The following is a 23,301-nucleotide window of genomic DNA, read 5'->3' on the forward strand; positions in this document are numbered from 1 at the left end:
GGAAATCCCTCCGCGCAGAGAGAGACGCACCGAGTGACCCGAGTAAAGTCTGCGCTGATTTGGATGTTGTGGCTGCAGGGGCGCTTTCTCTCGTCCTCTTAACCCCACCGCCCCCCGTCAGCCGCCCCTCAGTTGGGGGGGGGGGGGGGGGGGGGGGCTGAGACGCCTCGCGGTCACGTGACTCTGTGCGATCAGGGCTCTCCGCCGCTCCTCGGGCCAGAGCGCGAGGCGAGCGATGCTGATGAGGCTGAGATGAGAGATGCGATCTTATAGCCGCTCCTCCGGCGCGCCGAGACAAAAGTTATGGCCCAGTCATCCTGGGGAGACGAGAAGACAAGAAGGTCCTACAGCCCTTCATCTCCGACAAGTCCCGCACTCCTGACGCTCTCAGAGAGGCGCACGCGCAGGCACGGCGCGAGACGTCCCCTCAGACCATCTGTCAGGTCCGAGTGACTGAAACCTGGCTCAGAGGAGACGGGGGGAGAACTCGCAGGTACGTTTAAGCTCCTCTCGTGGAGATTTGCTGCAGCCTTCAACTCAAACCGCTCCTTTCTGTCAACTTTTTAAAAAGTTATTTTTGTTGTTAAAAACTCACTTCGGATTATTTTTTCTTTTAAAGCGTTTTTTTTTTTCTTTTCAGTTTGCATCTGTCTGAACACCCCCCTCCCTCCTCCCCCCACCGGCACTGTTGAATTGAGCAAAGAGGCGCAATGCATCAGTCCTGCCAAGTGGAGAGAAGTGTCCCACAGCAAGGCACGGTAAGACCACCCTGTTCCCCCCTCTTCTACACAATAATGCGGTTCTGTGTTTGCCCCTGAGGACTAAGCCTGCAGCTTACATTTAAACACCCCTTTTAGACATAATCTTTAAAAAAAAATATGTATAGGTTTTCTCAAAGCTCCATATAGCACTGAGGTGGAGGGAGGGAGGAATCATGTAAAACAAAAAAGTTTCTTTACAGAAAAGAATGAGTTCAGCTTGCAAAGTTAGATTTTAGTAAAGAAATAATGGAGCTCATTAGGTAATCTACTCAGAAGTAGGTTACTGGCCAGGTCAGAACATGCCGGCATTCTGCTAATTTTACAGTGTCAGTAGATAAATGTTCATTTTTTATTTTTTGACTTTGGAATGTGCCCACCGGCTTCATAAAAGTGGCCTGTGTGGATTCAGATCCTCTTGTTCACCGCAGCTGGTCAGTCTGTTTCACCGACTTTAAATGTTGCAGCCTGCACTCAGATTACTGCAGGTACATTTCACAAACACAAAAATGACAATATAAAACAATTCTTGCATACTAGAAGCTGTATATGATGGATGTTCAGTGACAACAGGCAGATTTGATTAAAATAAAGTCTCCATCCCTGTTTGTTTCAGACTTTAACCCGGTGATTGCTCTGCAGTATCAGTGTGCAACTGTTTAGAATGTGTGCTATTTGTTTGACCCACTTTTCCCAACAGGTTGCTTTATCAAGAAGCTGATTTTCTTGCCTTTAGGTCTCGAAGCCCTTTCAGAACCACCCATATAAAGAGCAAACTCTTTCAAAATTCCATTTATGTGGTAGAGTTTGTTGAGAGCTTGTGCAGAGCTTGGTCATTCATCAAAATGGAAAAAAAAAATCACAATCTTCTGAATGGTTTTATAAGATTTTTTTACATGTGTGGGTCACACTCTAAGATAAAATAAAACCTTTTCTTAAAGTTTAAAAACATGTTTAACAGGTGTGTCAAGATTTTGTGGGCGGATACGGGAGGAGACAATAAGTGCCTTTAGTATTTACTCTTTTAATGTCAAGATGTGCTGAGTTGATGCCAGCTGTTGTGAAACATATAATAGCTTTTCAAAGGTTTGTGTAACTGTGTCTGAGGCGGCTTAGATGTTCACTGATGTGAGACAAACGTCATCTGTCCAAGAATTCCTCATGTCAAACATTTTGATATTAATAGAACACCAAACACGTTGTTAGCTGCAGATAATTTGTTGTTTACTGGTTTATCATGAGTAATGCTGTTTATTTCTTAAGTTCATTCGTTAAGCGATTTATTTTCATCATTGTGTTCTCTCCTTGTAGGTTTAAAGCTGATCTGGATGCAGCCATAGTTCCAAGTGCTCTTCACCCGCCCTGAGAATGTCACTCAGAAAATAAGACTTCTGAGTTCTCTCCGCCCCCTCAGTGCCTCCAGGCATACCATAAAGACAGCACTTCAGGTAAACACCCAAATATTCACAGACAGGAGAAACAAAACCTGAAGCTCTTAAGTTTGACAAGCAAGTTCTTGTCTGTGCACAAGTAATCGCACAGAGCATCTGAGTGAGGGCTCCTGACAGTGGTTTGTACTCTTTTCATTATTATTTTATTACAGTTTATGAAATATCAAATATTTGTCACAGGAGGCTACATTTTACGCGTTACCCTGAGCTTTAAATGGCAGAACATTTTATTTCTTCGATGTGTTTGTGCAATGTGTAGATCACAGAAATAGTTTGCACACAGAATGATGATGGTCTTACAGCTTTGAATTTAATCCAGGACATTTGTTGCTGTTTGTCCTTCTGTTTGATAGAGTTTGTAGAATCCAAGCTAGGATTACAGACTGATTAGCCTGGTTTAAACCAGACTCTGTCCTTCACTTTGCTTCGTACAAGGATCTGGACTTGATGCATAGAGAATTGATTTCTTGCAGGAGGCGTGGCCTCTGCTGAAGTTTAAAATGATTGGATCAGTTGGCTGCGACGTCTGTCGCTGTGAAGGGAGCTAAGCTAAGAAGCTAACTGGAAATTGCATGTGCTGTAAACAACCCTACTGAGAGGAGAAATATACCGAGCCAAACGAGACGACTGTAAATGAGAGCTGCTGCTTTGTCAGACAAATTTATTTAATTTGGAAGCCTTATCAACATCGTTCATCGTTCAGTCGTTCAAAGCTCCTCCTTCTGTTCTCTGATTGGCCCAGGTAAAATAAACTATAAGCAGACACTGCACAGAAAATTGACGTTCTGTTCTCTGATTGGCCCGGCTAAAAATCTGCCARHRAAATCCATCTCAATGGGAGAAGTCCCAGACAAGGAAACTAGAATTGAGCGGAGCTGCGTAGGAAGGCAAGGGCCAGGCTACAGACTGATGAGCACATATTCATTTAATAAATGAAGGTTCACATTGTTCTGCTTCAGAGAAAAATGATTGTATCTTAGTAAAAATCATTTTACCGTAGAAAGCACAGAGAAATTTTCTCATATGTTAAAAAAAGAGGCGTTAAGCTGTTGAATGTTCTCATCAAATTTTTGCAGCTGCAGTGAGGTGTGGCCTCTTGTCCTGTAGGCCTTATTATAGTTATTTTTTGGGGTGGAGAGAGGGACGTAAATGAGCCAGTGGTACACATCTTTGAGTGTCGAAAGTAAGCAAACCTTTGCCTCCAGTACTTCACATGAACCCCTTGTGCAGCAGCAACTGCAGCTAAAGGTAAACTATTGATCAGCTCTGAGGAACTTTAGCCTTTTTCTGTGCAGAATATCTCCAGCTCCTTCCATGAACGACTCACTTCAGGACCTTTTTGTTTTCTACTTGTCCATTGCATTAGAATAAGTTTAACCTCGAAGCTGTGAAAATGTTCACACGTGGTGTCGTACAGCTGGTTTTTCTGTTTCTGCCATGTCAGCGGTTTGTGCTCAGAGGAAAATAGAAAAACTCAAATATAGCATTTGACTGAGAGGAATAAAAAAACGTGTTTATAGATGAATCCATGAGTAAAAATCCTTGCTTTCCCTTAAGTGTATTTTTATGTTAAAATGAGGTGTGTCATTTGGCATCCTCTTTTCCATCTAAAGTCACTGAAACATAATAAATTAAATAAATAAACTCTAATAAACTAAACCAAATTTAGCTCATTAGTAACTTTATCACAGCTGTTTTGCAGTACATGTATACAATAATTTTTTGGTCAGACTGTAATCAGTTCAGCCATGGGCGTGGAAGTGCCGGGGAAAGTGGACCTCAGTACCCAGGGCTCAAGGAGGGAGAGGGGCCCATGGAAATCCTGATTTTTTATTTATTTTTTTCCCAAATGAAATGGACCCTTCAACTAATTGGTGTAGTAATTTATTTCAAATATATTGATAAAATAATCTGAGAGAATGAACTTTATTTTACTGTCCACCCAACATATTAGACATTCTGGGGTACCCCTCTTGGAGGCGCAAAATGGTTTAGTCCGCCCGACAGCAACCAGGAAGTGTGTAACCCAGACGCAGCTGAATGGGCTGAGGGCAGACCTGGACAGACTATTGGGGAACCAGGAAGTTTCCCATGGTCTTCCTGCTGACTGGCTGTTTAAAAGCTCCTGTCGCTGTAGAACTTTTAAATAAACAATTTGGTGTGGTCAATACGCCTCGTCAGAGCTGCTGCATGTCCCGTAGTCCGATGCCCGCCCCCCTCCTCTGGCTCACTGAGACGCACACACAGTGCAGACACACAATGTTGTGATGAATTCTCAGTACTCCTCCAATTTTTGATCAAACTGTATTCTTTACAAAGAACCAGAAATAAGTCCACAGGACAGCTGTTTTTCTTATGAAAAGTTAGCTTGCTGTTATAGTCACATGTTACATGTCACATGCTGATGTTAGTGATCAATTTTAGTGATAGCATTTAATCCATTATTGAGTTGTTTTTAATCAGTTAAACTGTAGTTTAATCCTAAGATTGAGTCCAAGTCCACTCTGATATTTATTGATTATAATTTACATTCATAAATCACCAAATATTTCTGTTCTTTAGTCTACCTGCTTCAGTACCTGTATATCCTAATACAATTAATTTCCCTCTGAAAAAGTAAAGCATTTTTTAATTGAATTGAATATAGTAAAGCTTATAAATATTATAGTAGTACATTTTTATTATCTTAGCAAGAATAAATTAATCACATTAAAAAAGTTTGTTTCTTGGAGTTTCTGTATTTTCTGCATAAAAACAGAGCTTCATGCTTAGAAAACCTTTCCTTTTTAACAGTGAAATGATGCAAAGAACAAATAGTGATCTGGTATTTATTCATGTCATTTCATGATATTTTCTGGAGTTTTTAAAGCGGACTGACTTCAGGTGGCACCTTGGCAGTAAAATACCTAATACTTAAACTATCTCTAAGAGCTGGATACAGAGAGTCGGGGGTAGCAGGTAGGACAGATTGTCTCAGATAGGACAGAGTGTCTCAGGACAGATTGTCTCAGATAGGACAGAGTGTCTCAGGACAGATTGTCTCAGATAGGACAGAGTGTCTCAGGACAGATTGTCTCAGATAGGACAGTGTGTCTCAGGTAAGAGATGAGGTGATGAGCAGGTGTGAAGGAAATATAAAATGTTATTTTGAGTAGCCTACATTCTAGTCAGCTGTGTGAACTTAATGTAATAAATTACTGATCTAAAGACATAATTTACAGCATGATTAATGGCTTTATTTTACTTTTGACAAATATAAAAGTGATAGGCTTATTACTTTCATTTCTAGGAAGTTGTAGAAATTAGTTTTCATAGTTCAGATTTTCCTGGTTAAATAAACGTCAGTAAATAAATCTGTCAATCCAACCATCATTAGCTTTCTAATCAGTTCCAAACATCCATGTATCACTTGTTCCTAATTTACATGCAGGTTGGTGAAACTGACACAAGTTATTTGTACGTCACCATTCTTTGACACAGTGTTATTTTATGTTGTGAAGAAAGCTGCATGATGTCATGTCAGTTATGAGTGGGCCTGTCATCAAATCAGAAAAAAGTCAAACACTGCCCTAAATTCACCGTTGGTGGTTATAATTACACCTGTTCATTGGATAAAGTTATCAATGTTTTTAGTTTGAAACATGCAGTTGTGTGTCATCATTGTTTGGCACAATATGTTGTATTATAAATAAGATTAAATTAATAATAAACAAAATAAATGCAAAAACCTTCTCTAAGCCTGTTTGAGATAAATTATCACATTAATTTAATTCTCTGAGCCATAAGAGAGTTTAAAAACAGGACGATGCAACTAGTTTACTGAAGAATTTGTCTCTAGTTGTCTCTAATTAATTCTGTGTGTAAGTAAAAGTATTTTAACAACCTGTTAAAATACATTAGAAATCAGGAAATAGCTTCTACTTTATTTAAAAATTTCTGGGGGAGGACCCCCAGACCCCCCTCCAGTGTGTCCTTTACACACATTACAGGCCTTCTGATGCCCTGTTAGAGAGGATAAACACACCTGTAGAGCTCCACCTGTGTGTCTCTGTATGAAACTATGGCTGATTATCAAACTGTATTCTTAGTGACTTTAAAGGACTGATACACTACATGGTTTAATAAGGGTGAACATAATCTCAGTTAATATGGTTTCACTATTATTGCATCACAAAAGAAACATTGGGTGTTCAGTTTATGATGTGTGCAGACAGTTAAACTGAGCACGTCATGTACCAAATTGTCTAAAGTTCAAGAATAAATGTTTTTAAATCAAAATTTGCTCAAGTGTCATGGATCACAACATTAGTACATAAACCAGATGTAGCAAAATGTTTTAGGTATTTGAACACAGGTGGCCAAATGCATCACTTCAACTGGTGAATGAAAGAACCACTCATCAATATAATCTGACCTGATTGTAGCTTAAAACCCTATTTGTGCCTCTTTATTTAAAAGAATATCCCCCTTTTTTTCTTATGCACCTCGTGCTCTGGCATGGATAGAGGCCCACTGACATCGAGAGTGTACAGGGCCCAGAATTTGGTGGAGTTCAGCCCTCGGAGCTTGTGTGCGCACCGACAGGATAACCTTTAAGTTGATGTTGAAACTTTGACTTTCAGCTTTGTGACTCCTGTTGAGCCAGAGCCAAAACCTTTGGCCGTACTTCTTCTATCTTGCTTGATTAGTGTGATGTCTGCAGTCTGTAGATGACGATAAACCAAATCAATTACTCTGGAGTTTCAACTGTTTTAGTCAGTGGTCACTATCAGGCAGGTTTAGGGGGAAACTGCCATAACTGCATATAAAAACTGTCATTTTGTTCTCTTTTGAGAGAAAAAAATTCTTACTAAAAGACCATAAATTGCATACATGTCAAGGTGTACAGATATTCCGTACACCTTGACATGGATTTTCCCCCATTTTTACAGGTATGGGGCAATCTCACAGATTTTTTTTAAACCCAGCTTCAAATTTATTTTACATCTCAGAGTCTGTAGAACATAAAGAAATTTAATAAATAAAATTAAATACCCATCTCCTGACCCGCTCTACAGTTAGACATAAGTTCTCCACCTCTCCCCGTCCTCCTTTCCCAGCTCTTCTGCGGTGCAGACGCTATCTCTGCCTCACGTTCTGCCTTTCACCACCCCGGAATAGTATGGGTTTTTTTGGTGAAAATTTCAGGTTTTTGAGGGACATGATACAGGTAAACCTCTGAAGGGGTTGGGCTACTTATTGTGAGGCAAGGAGATGATCATCCTTATATCCATCCAAAGTCTTGGAACCAGCAGCCTGAGAAATGAGGCCTAGATATCTTTTTCTGCAGCCACCACTTCCAGCTCTCCTGGAAGGAGTCCAGGGCATTCCCAGGCTAGCCAAGAGACTTTCAGTTTCTTCAAAGTGTCCTGGGTCTCCCGCAGGGTCTCCTGGACACGCCCCCCCCCCCCCAAAAAAAAAAAAAAACTCCCTAGGGAGCCGTCCAGGGGCCATCCTTAGATGTCCTAACCACCTCAACTGCCTCCACTCATTATGGAAGAACAGCAGCTCTTCTCAGCTCTTCTCCCTCTATCTTAAAGGAAGAGTCCAGTTACCCTATGAAGAAATGTCATTGTGTCCACCTGTATCCAAGATTTTGTTCTTTTGTTCCCTAAAAGAAATGACTCATCCAGCAAAGTCCCAAGCTTTTAGATTAGATCTTTATTGTCATTGTACAGAGCACAATGAAATTACAGTTTTAAAGTGTGGTGAGTTGATTTGTAGGAAATCTAAACTTAAATGCAAATCAACCTTTTGAAAAGTAGCAAAACATTTCCTCCTTGAAGTTCAGGCTTTTTCCCATGGAAAATCTGAGCATCTGAAGAAACCTTTTAGATGAGAAATGAAACAAGAAACAAGAGAAGTCTGGTTTCCTTCTTTTGAACCACTCAGGATTGTTGTTTACTGGATGAATGAAAATCTATACCTCAGTTCAGTTGTTTTTAAAAATGTTTTCATTCATTTGTTTTTAAAGTCTTAGGAAAACCAGGGTTATTATCAGTTCTTGTTTCAGTTTTCTGTGCTAATAGATGCATAATTTTGCTTCGTATTGAAGTTATAAAATTTATCTTCAGTAGATTTTTTCCTCAAAGTGTTGAAGTGAGTTTTAAAGCACGTTAGAACTAATGAATCCGTAAAACAGACCTCAAGCCAAGCCTTTCTTTCTTTTAACTACATCACCAGTTTTCTCAGAAACCACTTTGTTTTCCAGCATCCGAGAAGATGATTCACTAAAAAACTTGGCACTGTCCCTTTAAGAAATTTCTGTCATTAGGTTGCTTGTGTGTTTTGTATATCATGCACAGTCAAGGACTCATAAATCTGTCAGTGGAGATGAAAATAACTGTATTAAGTAGAAAATGCATCTTAACTTATAGCTCTACAAGATCCAGTTTTGGAGAAAAATATTTAAATAATCAAACTAAACCATCCTTTTGAACCAGATAAATGATGAAAAAGGCACAGAGGCATGGTTATGTTGTTTTGCTCCCTGCCGCCCCTCTTACACTTAGATTCTCAGCACATTCACAAACGAGCACTCTTGAGTACAACTTGTTAACATGTTTCGGAGGCGAATACTTTCCTCACACTACACTGGCCCAATTCATTCCACTTTTAATCTGCTTTTAGCTTCCTGTCAATTTGGTCCAAACTTATTACACAAGTTTAAGTCAGATTGAGCTAACAATGCAGGCTCCAAGAAACCAATCATTTTTTACTGTCTCCAGTTTTTTCAGAGATGACTCTCAGGAAGATGAGGATTTAACTTAATGTGTTGTTTAATTGCTCCCAAAATCTTTTGTTATTTTATTTTATAAATCCTTATTAACTTATTATTACATTTATGTATGGCAAACCTAATGTGAAAGATATTCTCATATTGTTTGGGTTGTATTTTTATCAGAAATTTACTATCCAATCAGAGATTATTGTGTTTATTTTTTAGTTTTTATATTTCTCTGTGTTTGTAACTGATTTTAAAGACTTACAAGCTGCAGAAACATTACATCCCAAAATATTGCAGTAGGCTATTTTTTTATTCATGTAGTTATTATGTTTGCTCTGTTCAATATTAATGAATGACCATATGAAACCATATCTTATGTTTCTTTAGAGTTGAGAGCAGGAAATCTTATCTGAGAGGAAAGAAAGGTTTCATTTTAATTCATCTAAAAACAAGCCAATGTGTTGACAACAAAAACATCAATAAACTCCACTTACATCCGGTTTTTATTCCTGTCTCTTCTTTACACGTTGCTTCATCCTTAAAGGAGACATATCCTGTAAAATCCACTTTTTTAGCCGCTAAATGCATTATGTACTTGGAGTCTCTTAGAGGGCAGAGAAGTTTAATTATGTCTCTTGGTGCTGCACAGACATCTTTATATTCTGTTTGGGTCATGTTTTTCAACCTGTTTAGTTTTCTATGTTTACCATGATGTAATTTTTTTAATTATTACATTACATTATTTGTGACGAAACTGCTAAATAAGGTCTGGACTCACTAACTACAATTTTGTCGTCTTCATTGTTTTCTGGCTCAGGGTCAGAGTTCCAACATGTAAGGCTGGATGGACAAGTCTTCTGTTGTTGACATCTTTTAATTAATCTGTAATTAAAACATTTCTGCTCCTCGAGATAGTCGTAAACCCCTCTATCAAACTGCAGTGGATCGGTCTTGAAGCTGAAGGAAGGCGGGGTGAGAAGTGCCTTATTTAAGAGACAGTGTCAAAAAGAGTTGATCTGAGACACACCTCAGAAAAGGAAAAAGAGGGGCTTGTGGAGCTACAATAAGGAGGAATTCAGAGCAAAGTTTCGCTGTTCCACTTTATAAAGATCCCAATTGAATGATTTAAATGTGAAAAAGAACAATTTAAAAGCAGGATATGTTTCCTTTATAGCGGGTTTTTGTTCAGAGAACCTGTGGTTAATACTTGATCTGATTTATCTTTCTTTATTCAGCGAGTGCAGAATTATAGAGGCTTTTTTAACTCAGGGACAACAGAACCTGTTTGGTTTATTTGTCTATCAAGAATTGTACTTACATCACTGGACAGGTTGAGGAACTTGGCAACATGTAAGACACGACCACAACCATAAGATTAATTAATGTAACGTTCATTACTGTTTCAACACATCTTCATCGATACCCTAATGTCTCTAAAGTAAGCAGAAGCTTTTTAAAGGAGAATGTGACCAATTTATAAGAGTGAAGTCCAAGGGAATGTAAACAGGTTATTAGGGTGCAATAAAATGCTGCAAAGAGAAGGTTTCCCTGATTTTAAAAGCAAGTCAGATATTAAACAAAGCTCAAAGTCAGATCTAGTGGCTCAGATCCCTGCCCCTGAAATTTAATGATTCTTCTTTTGATACACTTATTCCCCTTTTCCATCATCATCCTGTTTGTGTATAAACTTCTGACAGACACAGAGGCTAACATCTTGCGTGACATGAGCTTTGATTTTTGATGCACAAAAGAATCTGCTTTTTTTAAGTTATTGCTTTTTAGAAAATTGACTTTAAAAACTTCTATGTCGTGTCTGCTGTGTTATATAACCTGAAATTGTCAAGTCACGAATTTCAAGCCACCAATCTATTTTAAAAGAAGCCAGCAGAATTAAGTGTTGCTGTCACTCATCACTTGTTCATGTTTGCTGCATCGTGTTTCTCATGGCACCACTCCAGCATCCATTTATGAGCTGCTTCTGTCAGTTATTCCTGAAGAGGAGAGTCGAAAGTTCAGCTCTGGTTATCTTTGATTTAATCCAACGTTTTTAATTATTCTCTTTCATTTGTTTTTGTGCGACATTAATTTGCATACAAAGCCTGGCGTGTTTGATTAAAGCTTATTCTTAAACATTTCCAAGTCCAGGGAGGAGGATCCTGGTGAAACGTGTTCCAAGAAGTGGTCGAAGTAATAAAAGTTATACTCTGCCTGTTAGCAGACAAACAGCTTCCAAGAGCATGTTGATTATAAATCAGCTCCTCACACATGTTCAGATCCATTTATCAAAGCTGAAGTCAGCTTCAAATGTATAAAAACACGCTGATGGAGAGAGACCCAGCTTGTGCAATATAATCACAATTTTAGCCAAATGTAGGTTAGAAGAACAAGGCTTTAATCAAGCCCTTTGGTGGAAAAAAAAAACCCAGTAATCAATTTTTATCAATCTGTTGACCTTCTGTTTGTGCATATTTGATTTGCTGTCTTCATATCAAGTTCTAATCATATATTTGTCAGTGATTGTTCAGGTTCAGGTTTTTCCATAGTTACCTGTGCTGAGATATTCTGTACAAAAAAACAAGTCATTAACACTTTTATGATGTGGGGAGCTGTTAAAACTGAGGCCAGGAGACACTGCACCAAATAAGTCAATCTGATCTGACCAATCAGCTCCTCTGGTCTGATCAGAGGTCACTCATTGGAACAGTTGCTAAAAAACTAGGGAGGAGTTTTTTTCTTTTATTATTATTATTATTATTATTATTATTATTATTATTATTATTATTATTATTATTATTATTGTTATTATTCCAGTCATTTTCAAACCTTTAAATATTGCATATTCCTTATAGAGCTATAAAAAGTGGAAGTGTTTTGTTCTAGAAATAGCTTTGTAATGTTTTCTCATTCACTCATTTACTTTTTTCAATTCTTTCATTGTATTTTTGTGCTTTATTGTTGCACTTTTTTTCTAGAAACATCGGGGGACGGTGTGGGGTTTATGGGGTCTTCCTTAATAAACACAACAGGGTTGGGAATCAAACTCAGACTGTCAAGGAGTCTGTCCAGAAGAGAACTAACAAAACTCTTAAAATTAAATTAGAAGTTTTAATAAATACCTGATGACCTGGATGCATGGTGACCTTCAGTGCCCTCTGTATTAGCACAAAGCCTTTACATCCGAGAGACAGAAGAATCATATAAGTTGCCACAAAATGACTTAATTATGTGTTCAGTAGTCCAAACCTCCTTTAATCAATGAACAACAAAGACAAACCCTGTTCTCAAATCAACAAATGCAAATATTAACTTTGCTGCTCAGTGATATAAAAGAGTCAGCACATGCTGTTAATCACTGTAAAAGATTTTAAAGCAACATTTGTTCCAGACAAAGATTGTATCTTGACTATGAAAATCTCCCAACAACAGCAGCTTTACTAAAGGAAGTGTTTTTCAGACTGAGTCATGTAAACTTAAAAAAAAAACTGTGTTTCAGATCCAAATTTTAGTTGATAAGTCCAGTTTTACATTTTCTTAGATCACTTATTGCATTTTATTCTTGGAGCAAGCCAATGGATTGATAACTAGAGTTAATTTCTTATCAGCCCAACATTGCAAAGAACATGCTGTTCATGACAGAAGGCATAAAAATATGTTTACTGTTCCTGCTGCTCTTGGGTCTAAATGTCTCACAAGGCCTTAAAATGTAGGCCTTTTTGGGTCATTTAAACCCAGCAGAAGTGTTAAATATTTCGTCAACTATACAAACTTAATGTGAACACTGTTCAGACATTAGTGAGAACAGAAGCGATGAAGCTTTGCAGGTTGTGCTGGGACTGACCAGTTTTATCATGAAATAATGGGATTTCACTTGATGTATTTGAAGGCATGAAAAAAAGTGGAAGGGAAACTGTTTATTTAAAGAAAAATACTTAATAATGTATATAAAAATGGTTTTTAATGTTTTTGTTTGAATGTAGACTTGAAATGCATTTGAAGCTACTGATAAAAATGAAATGATCTTGTCCATTCATTCAGATTTCAGCCGGCAAAATAACTTCTTATCTCTAATATTGTTAAATTCTCCTCAAACTTTCCAGTAGGTCTTGATAAAGAGTTCACTTTGGACTGGCTCCAAATGACTTTGATTAGATTATTTGAAACATGGATAAAATTCATAGAAACGTGCATTGTTTTCTTCAAAATGTGTCATTAAAAAAGCCTTCACTATGAGATGGTTTATCATTCTAACTGTGTGTGTTTTTGTTTTGTTTCCGTTTGCCTCCAGTGAAACAGAGGCCGTCATGAATCTGTTCAGGAAAGATGCCATGAGCACAAAGAAGGACAAGGAGAAAGAAATCCAGTATGAGGACCCTCCAGATGGAGGGTGGGGCTGGATGGTGGTGCTGCATTGTTTCCTGGTAGGTTGACCTTTAACAAAAGTTTGTTTTGTTCAAGATCTGTTAGAGAATTCAACATGGCTAAAGCCACTTTAAGACAGTCTCCTCAGGTGATGAAATCTTTGACAGTATTGTCAGTATTTTTCTAAAACTGTTTTTGTTTTTGTTTTGTTGTGTGTGTGGGGCGGGGGCGGGGGGTTGTTTCTGGTGATATTTGGGGGCAATTTTAAGACAAAATGCTTACATTTGCTGACAACTGGTGCATTTGAGGACAAAAGCCGCATCCACATTTGGTTTAAATGACATTGGTGGGTTGGGGGTTGGCTTTAGGACCAAGGTGTGAATTGAGTTTAGGTTAGTTTTAGGGTCAGATAGGTACCTGTGAGGTTAGCCTTAGGGAAAATTTTCCCAAAAAAAGCAGCCTCGTGGGGACCGAAGTGCATCGTGGGGAAAGGGAATTGGTCCCCATGGGTCCAAAGGCAAATTACAGGTAGGGGGTTAGGTTTAGGACCAAGATTTAGCTTACTTCCTTAGTCTCACAGAATGAGTTGGTCCAGAACATGAAAGTCTGGTTCAAAGGCTGACTCTGCACTTTTTTACCTCCTCTAATTCTGCTTTGAAGAATGTTATTGCTCAGTGTTGATACTAGTTTTTTTTGTCTTTCTCGATTGTTAGACTGTTTTTCTTCAAACATTAGTACCTTTGCCTACAGGTTTCTGCTTGATGAATGTAAATTCATGGTTGTGTCACAGAGGCAACAGGTCCAGGAGAGAAGCCCAGATATCCCCCTCCACAGCAACACTCACCACCTGCTCCTGGGGATCTCCAAGGCATTCCCAAGCCAGAGGGGGATGAAATTATTCCTCCAGTGAGTCTTGGGTCTGCACCTGGCCTGGGCCTCTTGGACAGAGCCAGGAGGTCGGATGGGGTGGCCATGACCATTGTAGAAAAATCTTCAGCCACCCCAACTGCTGCTTTGCCTGCAGAATTTTGGTGAAACTTTTTCTATACACGGAATATTCATTTTAACGGCAATGCTCAAATAGGTAATTCTCATTATGTAATTCTACATGGCAGTTACTCTGTGAAAATAAATGAGAGAATGATCAAGAAACACAATTATATCCTCAGCAAATTGCCATGTAGGAAAACAAATTAATTTTCTAGGCCACCCTTGTGAGACCAATGGTTCCACTGTTTAAAACTGTCTGGCTCCTCCACTGCCTCTTCCCTGTTGGACCTGCCCATAAAATACTTCAAAGAGGTGTGTCCTTTAGGCATCCTGATCAGTTACCCAAACCACTTTATTGACTTGTTTCAATATAAAGAAGCAGCAGGTCTACTTCAAGCTTCCCCTACTGACAGCACTCCTCCCCTTCTCTCTAAGATTGAGCCCAGCTGCCCCACAAAGGAAGCTCATTTCAGCTGCTTGTACCCTGGATATCGTACTTTCAGTCCATACCTCCTGACCAGAGAGTTGGAATGTTGACGGACTAGTAAATCAAGAGCTTTTAACTCAACTCTTTCTTCTTCACGACCCACCAAAGCAACGCGAACATACAAGACACCCAGATACTTGAACTCCTCCCCCGAAGGCAAGGACTCCCTGACCAGAAGGGGGTTTTCTTCATAAGATGTGCATTTTAATTTTACACAGTTTAAATGTCTAAATTTGGGTAATTCCCTCATTTGCTGAACACACAACTGCAGCAGTTTTATGTGTTTTAAAGTATGTTTTGTATGAAAGCATTAGACAGCAGATACCAAACGCCATATCTATCCATTTTCATTTGTGTGTCTGTGCAGGTGAATGTCCTTGTGATGGGAACACTAAAAAGTTTTGGTATCTTCTTTGTGGCGTTTCAAGATGAGTTTGGAGGTTCATCAGAAAGCATCAGCTGGATAGGTTCAATCATGTCCAGTCTACGTCTGTCTGGAGGTTTGAATAAAGAAAATTGTTTACCTGTTTAACTGCTAAAGTCAAAGAACTAGATTTTATTCATCATGTCATAGAAACATCTTCCTCTTTTAAATTTAGAAGTTTTCTCCATGTAAGGTATAAAAGTCAACCAGCTGGACGTTTCATGACTGAAACCCTTAAGCCACATCGATTTAACTTTGTGCATCTTTTTCTGTCACTTCTGTAGCACCCATTGCCTCTGTGGCCTGTGCCAAGCTGGGAGCAAGAGTAACGTCAATCACAGGGGCTGTGCTGGTTAGCGGGGGCTTTATTATGAGCATTTTTGCCAGCAGCGTGGTTTTCCTCTACATTAGCATGGGACTGATAGTCGGTAAGTTAAAATTGTGTTGTAAGCTGAAAACAGCTTTTTGATTGGTCACTTGAATATCATGTAACTTTTTTTTTCTTCTTAGGAATGGGTTTTGCTCTGCTGTACCAGTCTTTCTCAGTGATAACAGCATTGTACTTCAGGAAAAGACTGGCGACAGCGTATGCAATAGGGCGTTCAGGAATGGGTTTGACCTTTGCCCTCGCTCCATTCACTCAGCTGCTTCTGGATCAGTACGCTTGGCAAGGTAGGCACAGCAAATACGTAAATGAGTTGGAGTGAGTCAGTGAGATTTCATTGCGTGTGTGTGTCACCCGCAGGAGCGATGCTGATTCTCGGAGGTCTCATGCTGAACCTAGTGGCTTCCGGGATGCTTCTGCGACCCATCAATGTGAAGCCATCTGGTTCGAACCGTAACTCTTCAGCCATCCAAAAGAGCCCTGCTGTTTCCATCAAGAGTTCTCCAGAGAAGGAATACTCAAAGAGCTGCTTGAACGGTTCTACCCCTTTATCCAATGGATTCTCCAAATCAGACCCTCTCCCACCCTCTCCCCCACCTCACAGGGACACTGAGAGCCTAACAGGTGAATGTATTCAAGGACAGGCACCGAACCCTGAACTGACCAGACTGGTTCTGAACGGTGTAAACAGCCATGAGCTTCTCCATGACTCAGGCCAGTGTAAGCCGTCAACTCCCAACAGCCCAGCAGAGCTGAACGGGAGCATGAACGGGTCCACCACGGTTGGATTTTCTTCACAAGCCAGCCTGCCGAGTGAGGTGACTGTCAGAAAAGCCAAAGTCTTGGATTTTTCTTTGCTGAAGAACCCCTTCTTTTGCATCTACACTTGGTCGTTGGTCTTCAGTCAGCTGGCTTACTTCATCCCCTACTTCCACCTGTCTGCCAGGGCCAGAACTCTGGGCATCGATGCTATGGATGCTTCTTTTATCATCTCTGTGGCAGGTGAGGCTCACATTAGTCAATCAGAAATATTTAGCAGTAGTTACTGCTGTACAATGAGATCTTCTGAACCACTATATTTTTGTTAAATATAAATTAGTAAATTTTTGTGACTTCAGAGTACAGAGTAATTTGAATGTGTAAAACCTCTTCATCACCAAGACTTCAAGTTTTATTTAATGAATTTAATGAAAATCAAAACTGGTGATTTAATAAAACATCCTCTTACACAGAGTCCACATGTCCCGGTCTAACAGACAGTGGACAGTCAGCTGCAGGTCTTGACTAATCAGAGACTTTTGCGGTGACTGTTAAGGGGTGGGCCCAGTTTTTCAGTCTGGATCTTCTACATGATGCAAAGAAGTGCTCAGTCAACTTTTAGGCATTAATTATTTGTGAGCTGCTGAGACTCTGCAGTCTTATGTAATGAATCCTCTTACATAAAAGCTGAACTTTGGTCCACTGGCCTGGACGGGTGGGTTTAGCAGTCTGCCATTGATGAGGGCCCCCCCCCCCCCCCCCCATATGACCAGAAAACAGCGTTAACATTTTGACCACTGACCACTCAGACATGTTAGTTCTTCATCAGCACTTTGTCTGCCTTTCTAAATAATTAAGCAGCTGTTGTGCACCTGTGCTTTATAGTATGTCTACTGGTAATATTCAGCTTTTCACAACCCTTCAGATGCTTTGTCTTTTAGACAAGAAAAGAAACACAACCTCACTAATGTTAACTTTTATAAATTAGAGGTCTTCAGTGACATTTTTAAAGTATAAAATAAGATTGTTTAAATTGAAATGGGACTTTTTTTCTAAATGTTTTAATTCAGGCTTTCTTCTTGTTTTTATTAAAAAGAAAATTATTAAAGTCCCAGCATTCTTTGAAAAAAATGTGAAGGGACTGAGTTATAGTCATTTTTGTTAAACCATGTGAATGACATCATGCTCAATCTTTCACAGTCTTACAAAATGTGTTCATGCTCAGCCAACGTGTTGAGGATGACTCTCAACTACTGGCACACCAAATGTAGCTAAATATGTGTAAAACTGGCTGAGTCATAGCCATTTTAAGGTTGGTTAAGTTTGGTTAGCTGTGCTGGCCATCTTAATTCTGTGCACTTCCAAAAGTAAACCATTTGTAGACGTACACTCGTATGAGGCAACAAGTGTAAAAGGAAATAAAAAAAATTCACTAACATATTTTTCATTAATTAGCTCACTTATGTTAAACTTTTCCACCAACATTTTATCATTATTTAGCTCACTGTTCTTACATTTAGCAAATTTTTACTAAATGTTAAGTTTAAATGTTTAAAAAAATATATTTAAATAAGCTTTAAGTTTTAGCTGCATTTAAGAGCTAACGGTTGCTGAAATGGAATGCTGTTTCAGGATGATGACATCATAACATGAGCCGAGCGCCAACAGCAAAGGCTGCATTCCATTCCAAAAATATCTAAATTTCAATTTAAATATTAAATCCTGAACCTAAATGCAGCCATTTGAGGTTTAACTTTCACATTTAGATTCAGGATTTAATATTTAAATATATTTTTTAGCATTTAAATGTAGAATTTAGTAAAATTTAGCTAAATGTAAAAACAGTGAGCTAAATAATGAAAAATATGTCAGTGAAATTTCATTACATTACATTACTTGTTACACTTGGTGCCCCATATAATGTACCTGATAATTTCTTTTTGAAAGTGTCATTAAAAGTCATCCTGCAGTTCATGAGATATTCCACTAACAGACAAGCAGTTCTGACTGTAGCCTAATAGTTTATGCCAAAGTTTTTAGCAAAGATTTTTTTGCAATGTGTAGAAGTCAAAGCATGCGTTGGTAGATGACACTCAACAACTTTTAGCTCAAAATCTGTCAAGTTGGCTGAGTTAAAGACAGATTTTTTGTGTTTGCTAAGTCAGCTTAATTGTGGGGACAATTTTAAATTGGGTAAACTCCAGTTATTTATCAGTTGTAGATGTCCATGCAATAATTACTTTCTGTGAGTGTCATTGCAACTCATCCACTGGTTCAGGAAATAATTTGCTAACACTACAAAAAATAAATAAATTAAAAAACCCGTGCACACACAGACTTAGGGCAAAAACATTTGCATTTTTTTCCCGCAGCAGAGGGTAATAATAATGTTTCACATTGTGATTGACAGGAAAATTATGCAATTCCTTTGTCAGTATTTGATGCAGTCCAACACGAGCCAGCACAAAATGAGAAACATGGCAGAAAGAGCATTGAGAAATACTTTAGAGCTTGCACAAGAAGAACACAACTTATGGATCGAGCCACAGATTGGAGTCAGACTATACTGTTGTATAAAATTACACAAGCAAACCAACATTTCTGCATTGCTGTAATACAAACCCAGAGAATATAGATGTCTAAATGTTTTACCTAACCCTTTGCTCTGATGAGTTTTGTGCCAGCACACAGCAAGACTGACAGAGTCTTTGGCCTTGATGTGTTTGTTCTTGTATTCTCTGGTCATGTGCACTGACTGCAGTGAAGAAGAAAAAGAGACAGAGTTTAAGACACAGGGTGCCACCCAAGTCTCAAAAGACACCATCCTGCTGTCCTGCTGTCCCCCGTTTTCCAAACCGGCCGTGTCATCAGCTTGTCTGAGGACAGAGGGACCGCTGTCATCTGGGTCAGTGTGTTCATCAACTCAGTCACCAATGCTGGGGCTAACCGGAGTCTCTAAGCAACGGCTAACTGAGTGAAGTAGTTGGCGTGGAGATTTGGGGGGTGGGGGGTCTCAGTTCTGTTTGAATCCAGTTCTGAAGTGGATGATACTTTGCAGAGGAGCACAGAAAGTAAAGCCAGCAGTGGTTTCAGAGATTTGCTTTAAACTGCTTCACCTCAACCTTGTTTTATAAAATATCCCAGCTTGTGTTGCGTGCCATTTTCACCTCGCTTCTCCTCAGCTCTTGTCACTGCTGTGAAGATAGGTGATTTGTTTTTAGTGTTTACTGCAACAACCTTAAAGGATTTGTTTTTAGCAGAGTTGTCAAGTAGTGAATACAAAAACGTTGTTACTGTAGAAATTTAGGTTATTTATACTTTACTGGATTAATTCTTTTTCAGCCTACGTTTTACTTCTACTTCTTACATTTTTATGCAATTATTTGTACTTTCTACTCCTTACTTTTTAAAAATGCAAAAAGTATTTCATTTCTATTTCACTTCCGCTTGTTTTCATTCTGCCTTGTCATCGTACTGTATATGAAGGTGGCTCAGTTCACAGAGCTGTTGCCTCTCAGCAAGAAGGTTGTTGGATTGCATCCCAGCCTGAGGACCTTTCTGGGTAGAGTTAGCATGTCCTCTCTTAGTCCATGGGTTAGGGTGGCTCATTGTGCAAACCCCCCCCCACCCCCCACCCCCGTCTTTTATGTGTTTTTTCCCCATTACCTTTACTTTTATACTTTTAAGTGGTTTTACAACTAGTACTTTTACAATTTTACTTAAGTAAAAAGCTTGAGTTGAAACTTCAGTATTTTAAACCTTAGTATCTATACTTTTACCTGAGTGATGAATACCTTTGACACCTCTGGTTTTTAGCGTTCAGAGCAAAAAGCTTAAAGGGGTAGTTCAGATTTTTTTTCGGGTTCTGTAAAACAATTATAAACAGTTAATGTCTTACATGTTGCAGAGAGCTCTTTGATTAATCTCGAGTTGAAGAAACTTTATTTCTGACCAGATTAACAGCCAGTTCGAGTGGGGCCAAGACAAAAGTTAACTGTTGTCTTAAAAAAAGTTCTAGTTGCAAGCATTTCTTAGTAGTTCATGTGAACACAAAGAAAACACTACAGATTTACTGTTATTTGTTTGATTTTTCTTCTAATATTGGAGCTTCTTCTTGTCCCGTTCTGTTCCTCCATTCCTACTACGAATGTAGAAATTTGTGCTTTTCACAACCCAAGCTTATTTACGTAAGACGATTAGAACCACAGAGTAAAAAGAGCTCCAAAAGTCATAATTCTGAGATTAAAATCAGAATCTTAATCCTAGTATTCCTTCATTTTCACCAGTCCAATGGATCACCCATGACCATAGTTTCCACTTAATAATCCTTTCGAAATAAACTACTGCATGATGACCAGGGCCTACTTAACCGGCTGGTAGGCCCCACACCCAGGTTTGGAATCCTGTAGTGGTCATGCAACATTAATCTCATATTACAAGTTTCAACACTCATTCAGACCAATAAATGATACATAGACTGTATTTACACAACATCTTTCTAACCAATTACGCTTTTTACTGAACTGAGGTTATTCAAAGAGCAAACCACAACAGGTAGGATATTAATTGTTCACAACCTTAACATAGAACCCATGTTCAAAAACCCTCGAACTGTTCTGTTAATTGCTTTAACTCTTTCTTTACTTGATGACACAGTAGAGAGTAACGCACAGATCCAATGTCCCTGATGCACTTGGTGGAGGTGTTGCTACTTGGAGAGGCCAAATTTAAACAGCTTTGAGTTGAGTTGGAACAGGAACAGCTGCAGGGCTAAACCAACCTGCTGAGGCTAAAACACACAAACAAACTCACATCTTTTCAGTATGCAAGCAGGGGGACACTCCGGGACATTCCTCGGATCACAAAAACGAGAACACATAAACTTTGCACAGCTGCCTCATGTCATCGATTTAACCTCGTTTTAGGTCCTGTTAGGTGAGGAGTGCAGAGGTGTTCGCCGATTAAGCCTCTCATTGTTTGAGTGATCCAGGCTTCTTTCCAAACCTTAAAACCACGAAGACGCTGTCCGGTTGCTGCACAAAATTTGATTTGTTGTTGTTTTGTTTGCCAGTGGATGCAGCCTACTGCAGAGGTTCTACATAGGATGAGTTACTCTGATACACACAAAACCAGTTTGTTTCATTGATCTATAGCTCAGCGCTGCCTGCTTATTGCTATTCCTGCAACAGTCAATACACTGCTGCAGTTTCTGCATCGCTTATCACATTCCAGTTGACCTCAGCAGAGAAAAGTCCATATCTGCGCAGTCATCATGTCCCAGCAGAAATAGATGCAATCAGATGCAGGAGATGAAGTGTGTAACAACTAGACCAGGTCTGGGTTTGGGTACTATAGGATGGGTGTCATTATTGCCCAAAATAAAAAGGCAGGTGATAATGTTTTTGCCCATGTCTGCATGTTCACAGTGTAATTGTTTGTTTGTAGCATTAGCTAAAGGTCTTGTGAAATGTTCAAATTTAAATGAAACTTTTAAAAAGTAATCACAGCTAATAGTGTAAAACTCTGGCATGACATTATTTTATTTTATTTCACATTTAGTTTTAATTTACCCAGCTTCTCGTCTCTCTTCCATCCACCATTTCATTTTTGTTCCAGGTATCACAGAGACCATCGCCCAGTTGGCCTCAGGGTGGGTAACAGACCGGAACCTGCTCCATAAATATCACTATCACAAAGCCTACCTGATCCTTTGTGGTTTGGTCAACCTGCTGTCCCCTCTGGCCACATCCTACATGCTGCTGATGGTGTACGCTGTCTTCTTTGCTATCTTCTGTGGTGGATACATGGCTCTGCTGCTACCTGTTCTGGTAAGGAAAACCTCCTTAGATATGCATTGTTCTAAATTAGGAGTGTCAAAGTCATTTTCACTGAGGGCCACATGAGTATTATAGTGACCCTCAAATCACCAGTTATGGTTAACTATGATATTTTATGTTTAACTTCTACTATACACAAAACATCACATTCCTCATCTCATTGCTACAGCTGGGCACCTCACAAACAATAACTGAGCTCTACGTGGTTGACAGGTTCAAGACACCTTAAAACCCAGAGAAACTGAGAAGAGATACAAAATAGATACAGCACCAAGGTTAGATTTTACTTGCACAAGGGGAGACAGCTTTCTGTAGCAACAGTAGCTAACTTCTCCAAAGGTTTAAAAACCTCCTTGTAGCTTTTATTGACACAAAACAATAGAGGGTTGTTACAAGTTTCACATCTTTCATGAGCAATCATGTGATTTATCAGTTGTCCAAGGACCCTGTGTACTTCCACCTAGGGAGGGAATGCTACCATTTAATGGGTAAAATAATAAAAATGCATTATAGGAGATGTAGTTTATGATCTTAAAAAAACTTTTTCAAAATCTTTTATAAGTTTTAAAGTAGCATTTTTTTTTATTATTTCAAGATATTAGTACATCTTTGAAGCTCTTGTGGACCACATAAAATGCTCCGCCGGGCCACATTCAGCCCGCATGCCTTGAGTTTGACTCACATTCTAAGTCATTTTCAAGAACTGGTTCTTTAATGCAGAACAATGTTAAATGTTTTATTTGTTTAAAAAGAACCAACGAATAATACTTGCGAGCATTAAAATGTTTTAAATCTCTTGCTCAAATATGTTGTAAAAATAACATTGATCATTTAACCTTAAACCAATAGATAAATGGTTACAACTTAGTCAAATTTACAAATACTGAGCTAAAGTTTGACGTGGTAGTAGCTGAGAGTCATCCTCAGCACTGAATGTGAACACACTTTGAAAAATAGTGGTCACTATTGGCTTTAGATGGCCTGAAGTAACACACCTTTGATACTAACCACCCACTGTTACAAACCGAGAGAGGGAGGACAAAACTGGATGCAATGTTTGGGAGAAAAATTGAACTGAATTGAAT

The 23,301-nt window shown here is 39.0% G+C and overlaps 1 protein-coding gene across 1 annotated transcript in view; it reads left to right on the forward strand.

Annotated features, from left to right (window-relative positions):
• Nucleotides 1–162: 162 nt before the first annotated feature.
• slc16a4 (solute carrier family 16 member 4) overlaps nucleotides 163–23,301 on the forward strand; it is a gene marked incomplete at its 5' end in the record, with an annotated part of 32,605 nt that continues 9,466 nt past the window's right edge. The window contains 9 exon segments of the mRNA XM_014019936.1: nucleotides 163–493; nucleotides 641–758; nucleotides 2,070–2,206; nucleotides 13,261–13,393; nucleotides 15,179–15,311; nucleotides 15,520–15,663; nucleotides 15,746–15,907; nucleotides 15,981–16,622; nucleotides 21,996–22,207. Coding sequence (XP_013875390.1) covers nucleotides 13,277–13,393; nucleotides 15,179–15,311; nucleotides 15,520–15,663; nucleotides 15,746–15,907; nucleotides 15,981–16,622; nucleotides 21,996–22,207 — 1,410 coding nt within the window.

Source organism: Austrofundulus limnaeus, unplaced genomic scaffold, assembly GCF_001266775.1.
Source record: "Austrofundulus limnaeus strain Quisiro unplaced genomic scaffold, Austrofundulus_limnaeus-1.0 Scaffold3, whole genome shotgun sequence".
Taxonomy (NCBI): Eukaryota; Metazoa; Chordata; class Actinopteri; order Cyprinodontiformes; family Rivulidae; genus Austrofundulus; species Austrofundulus limnaeus.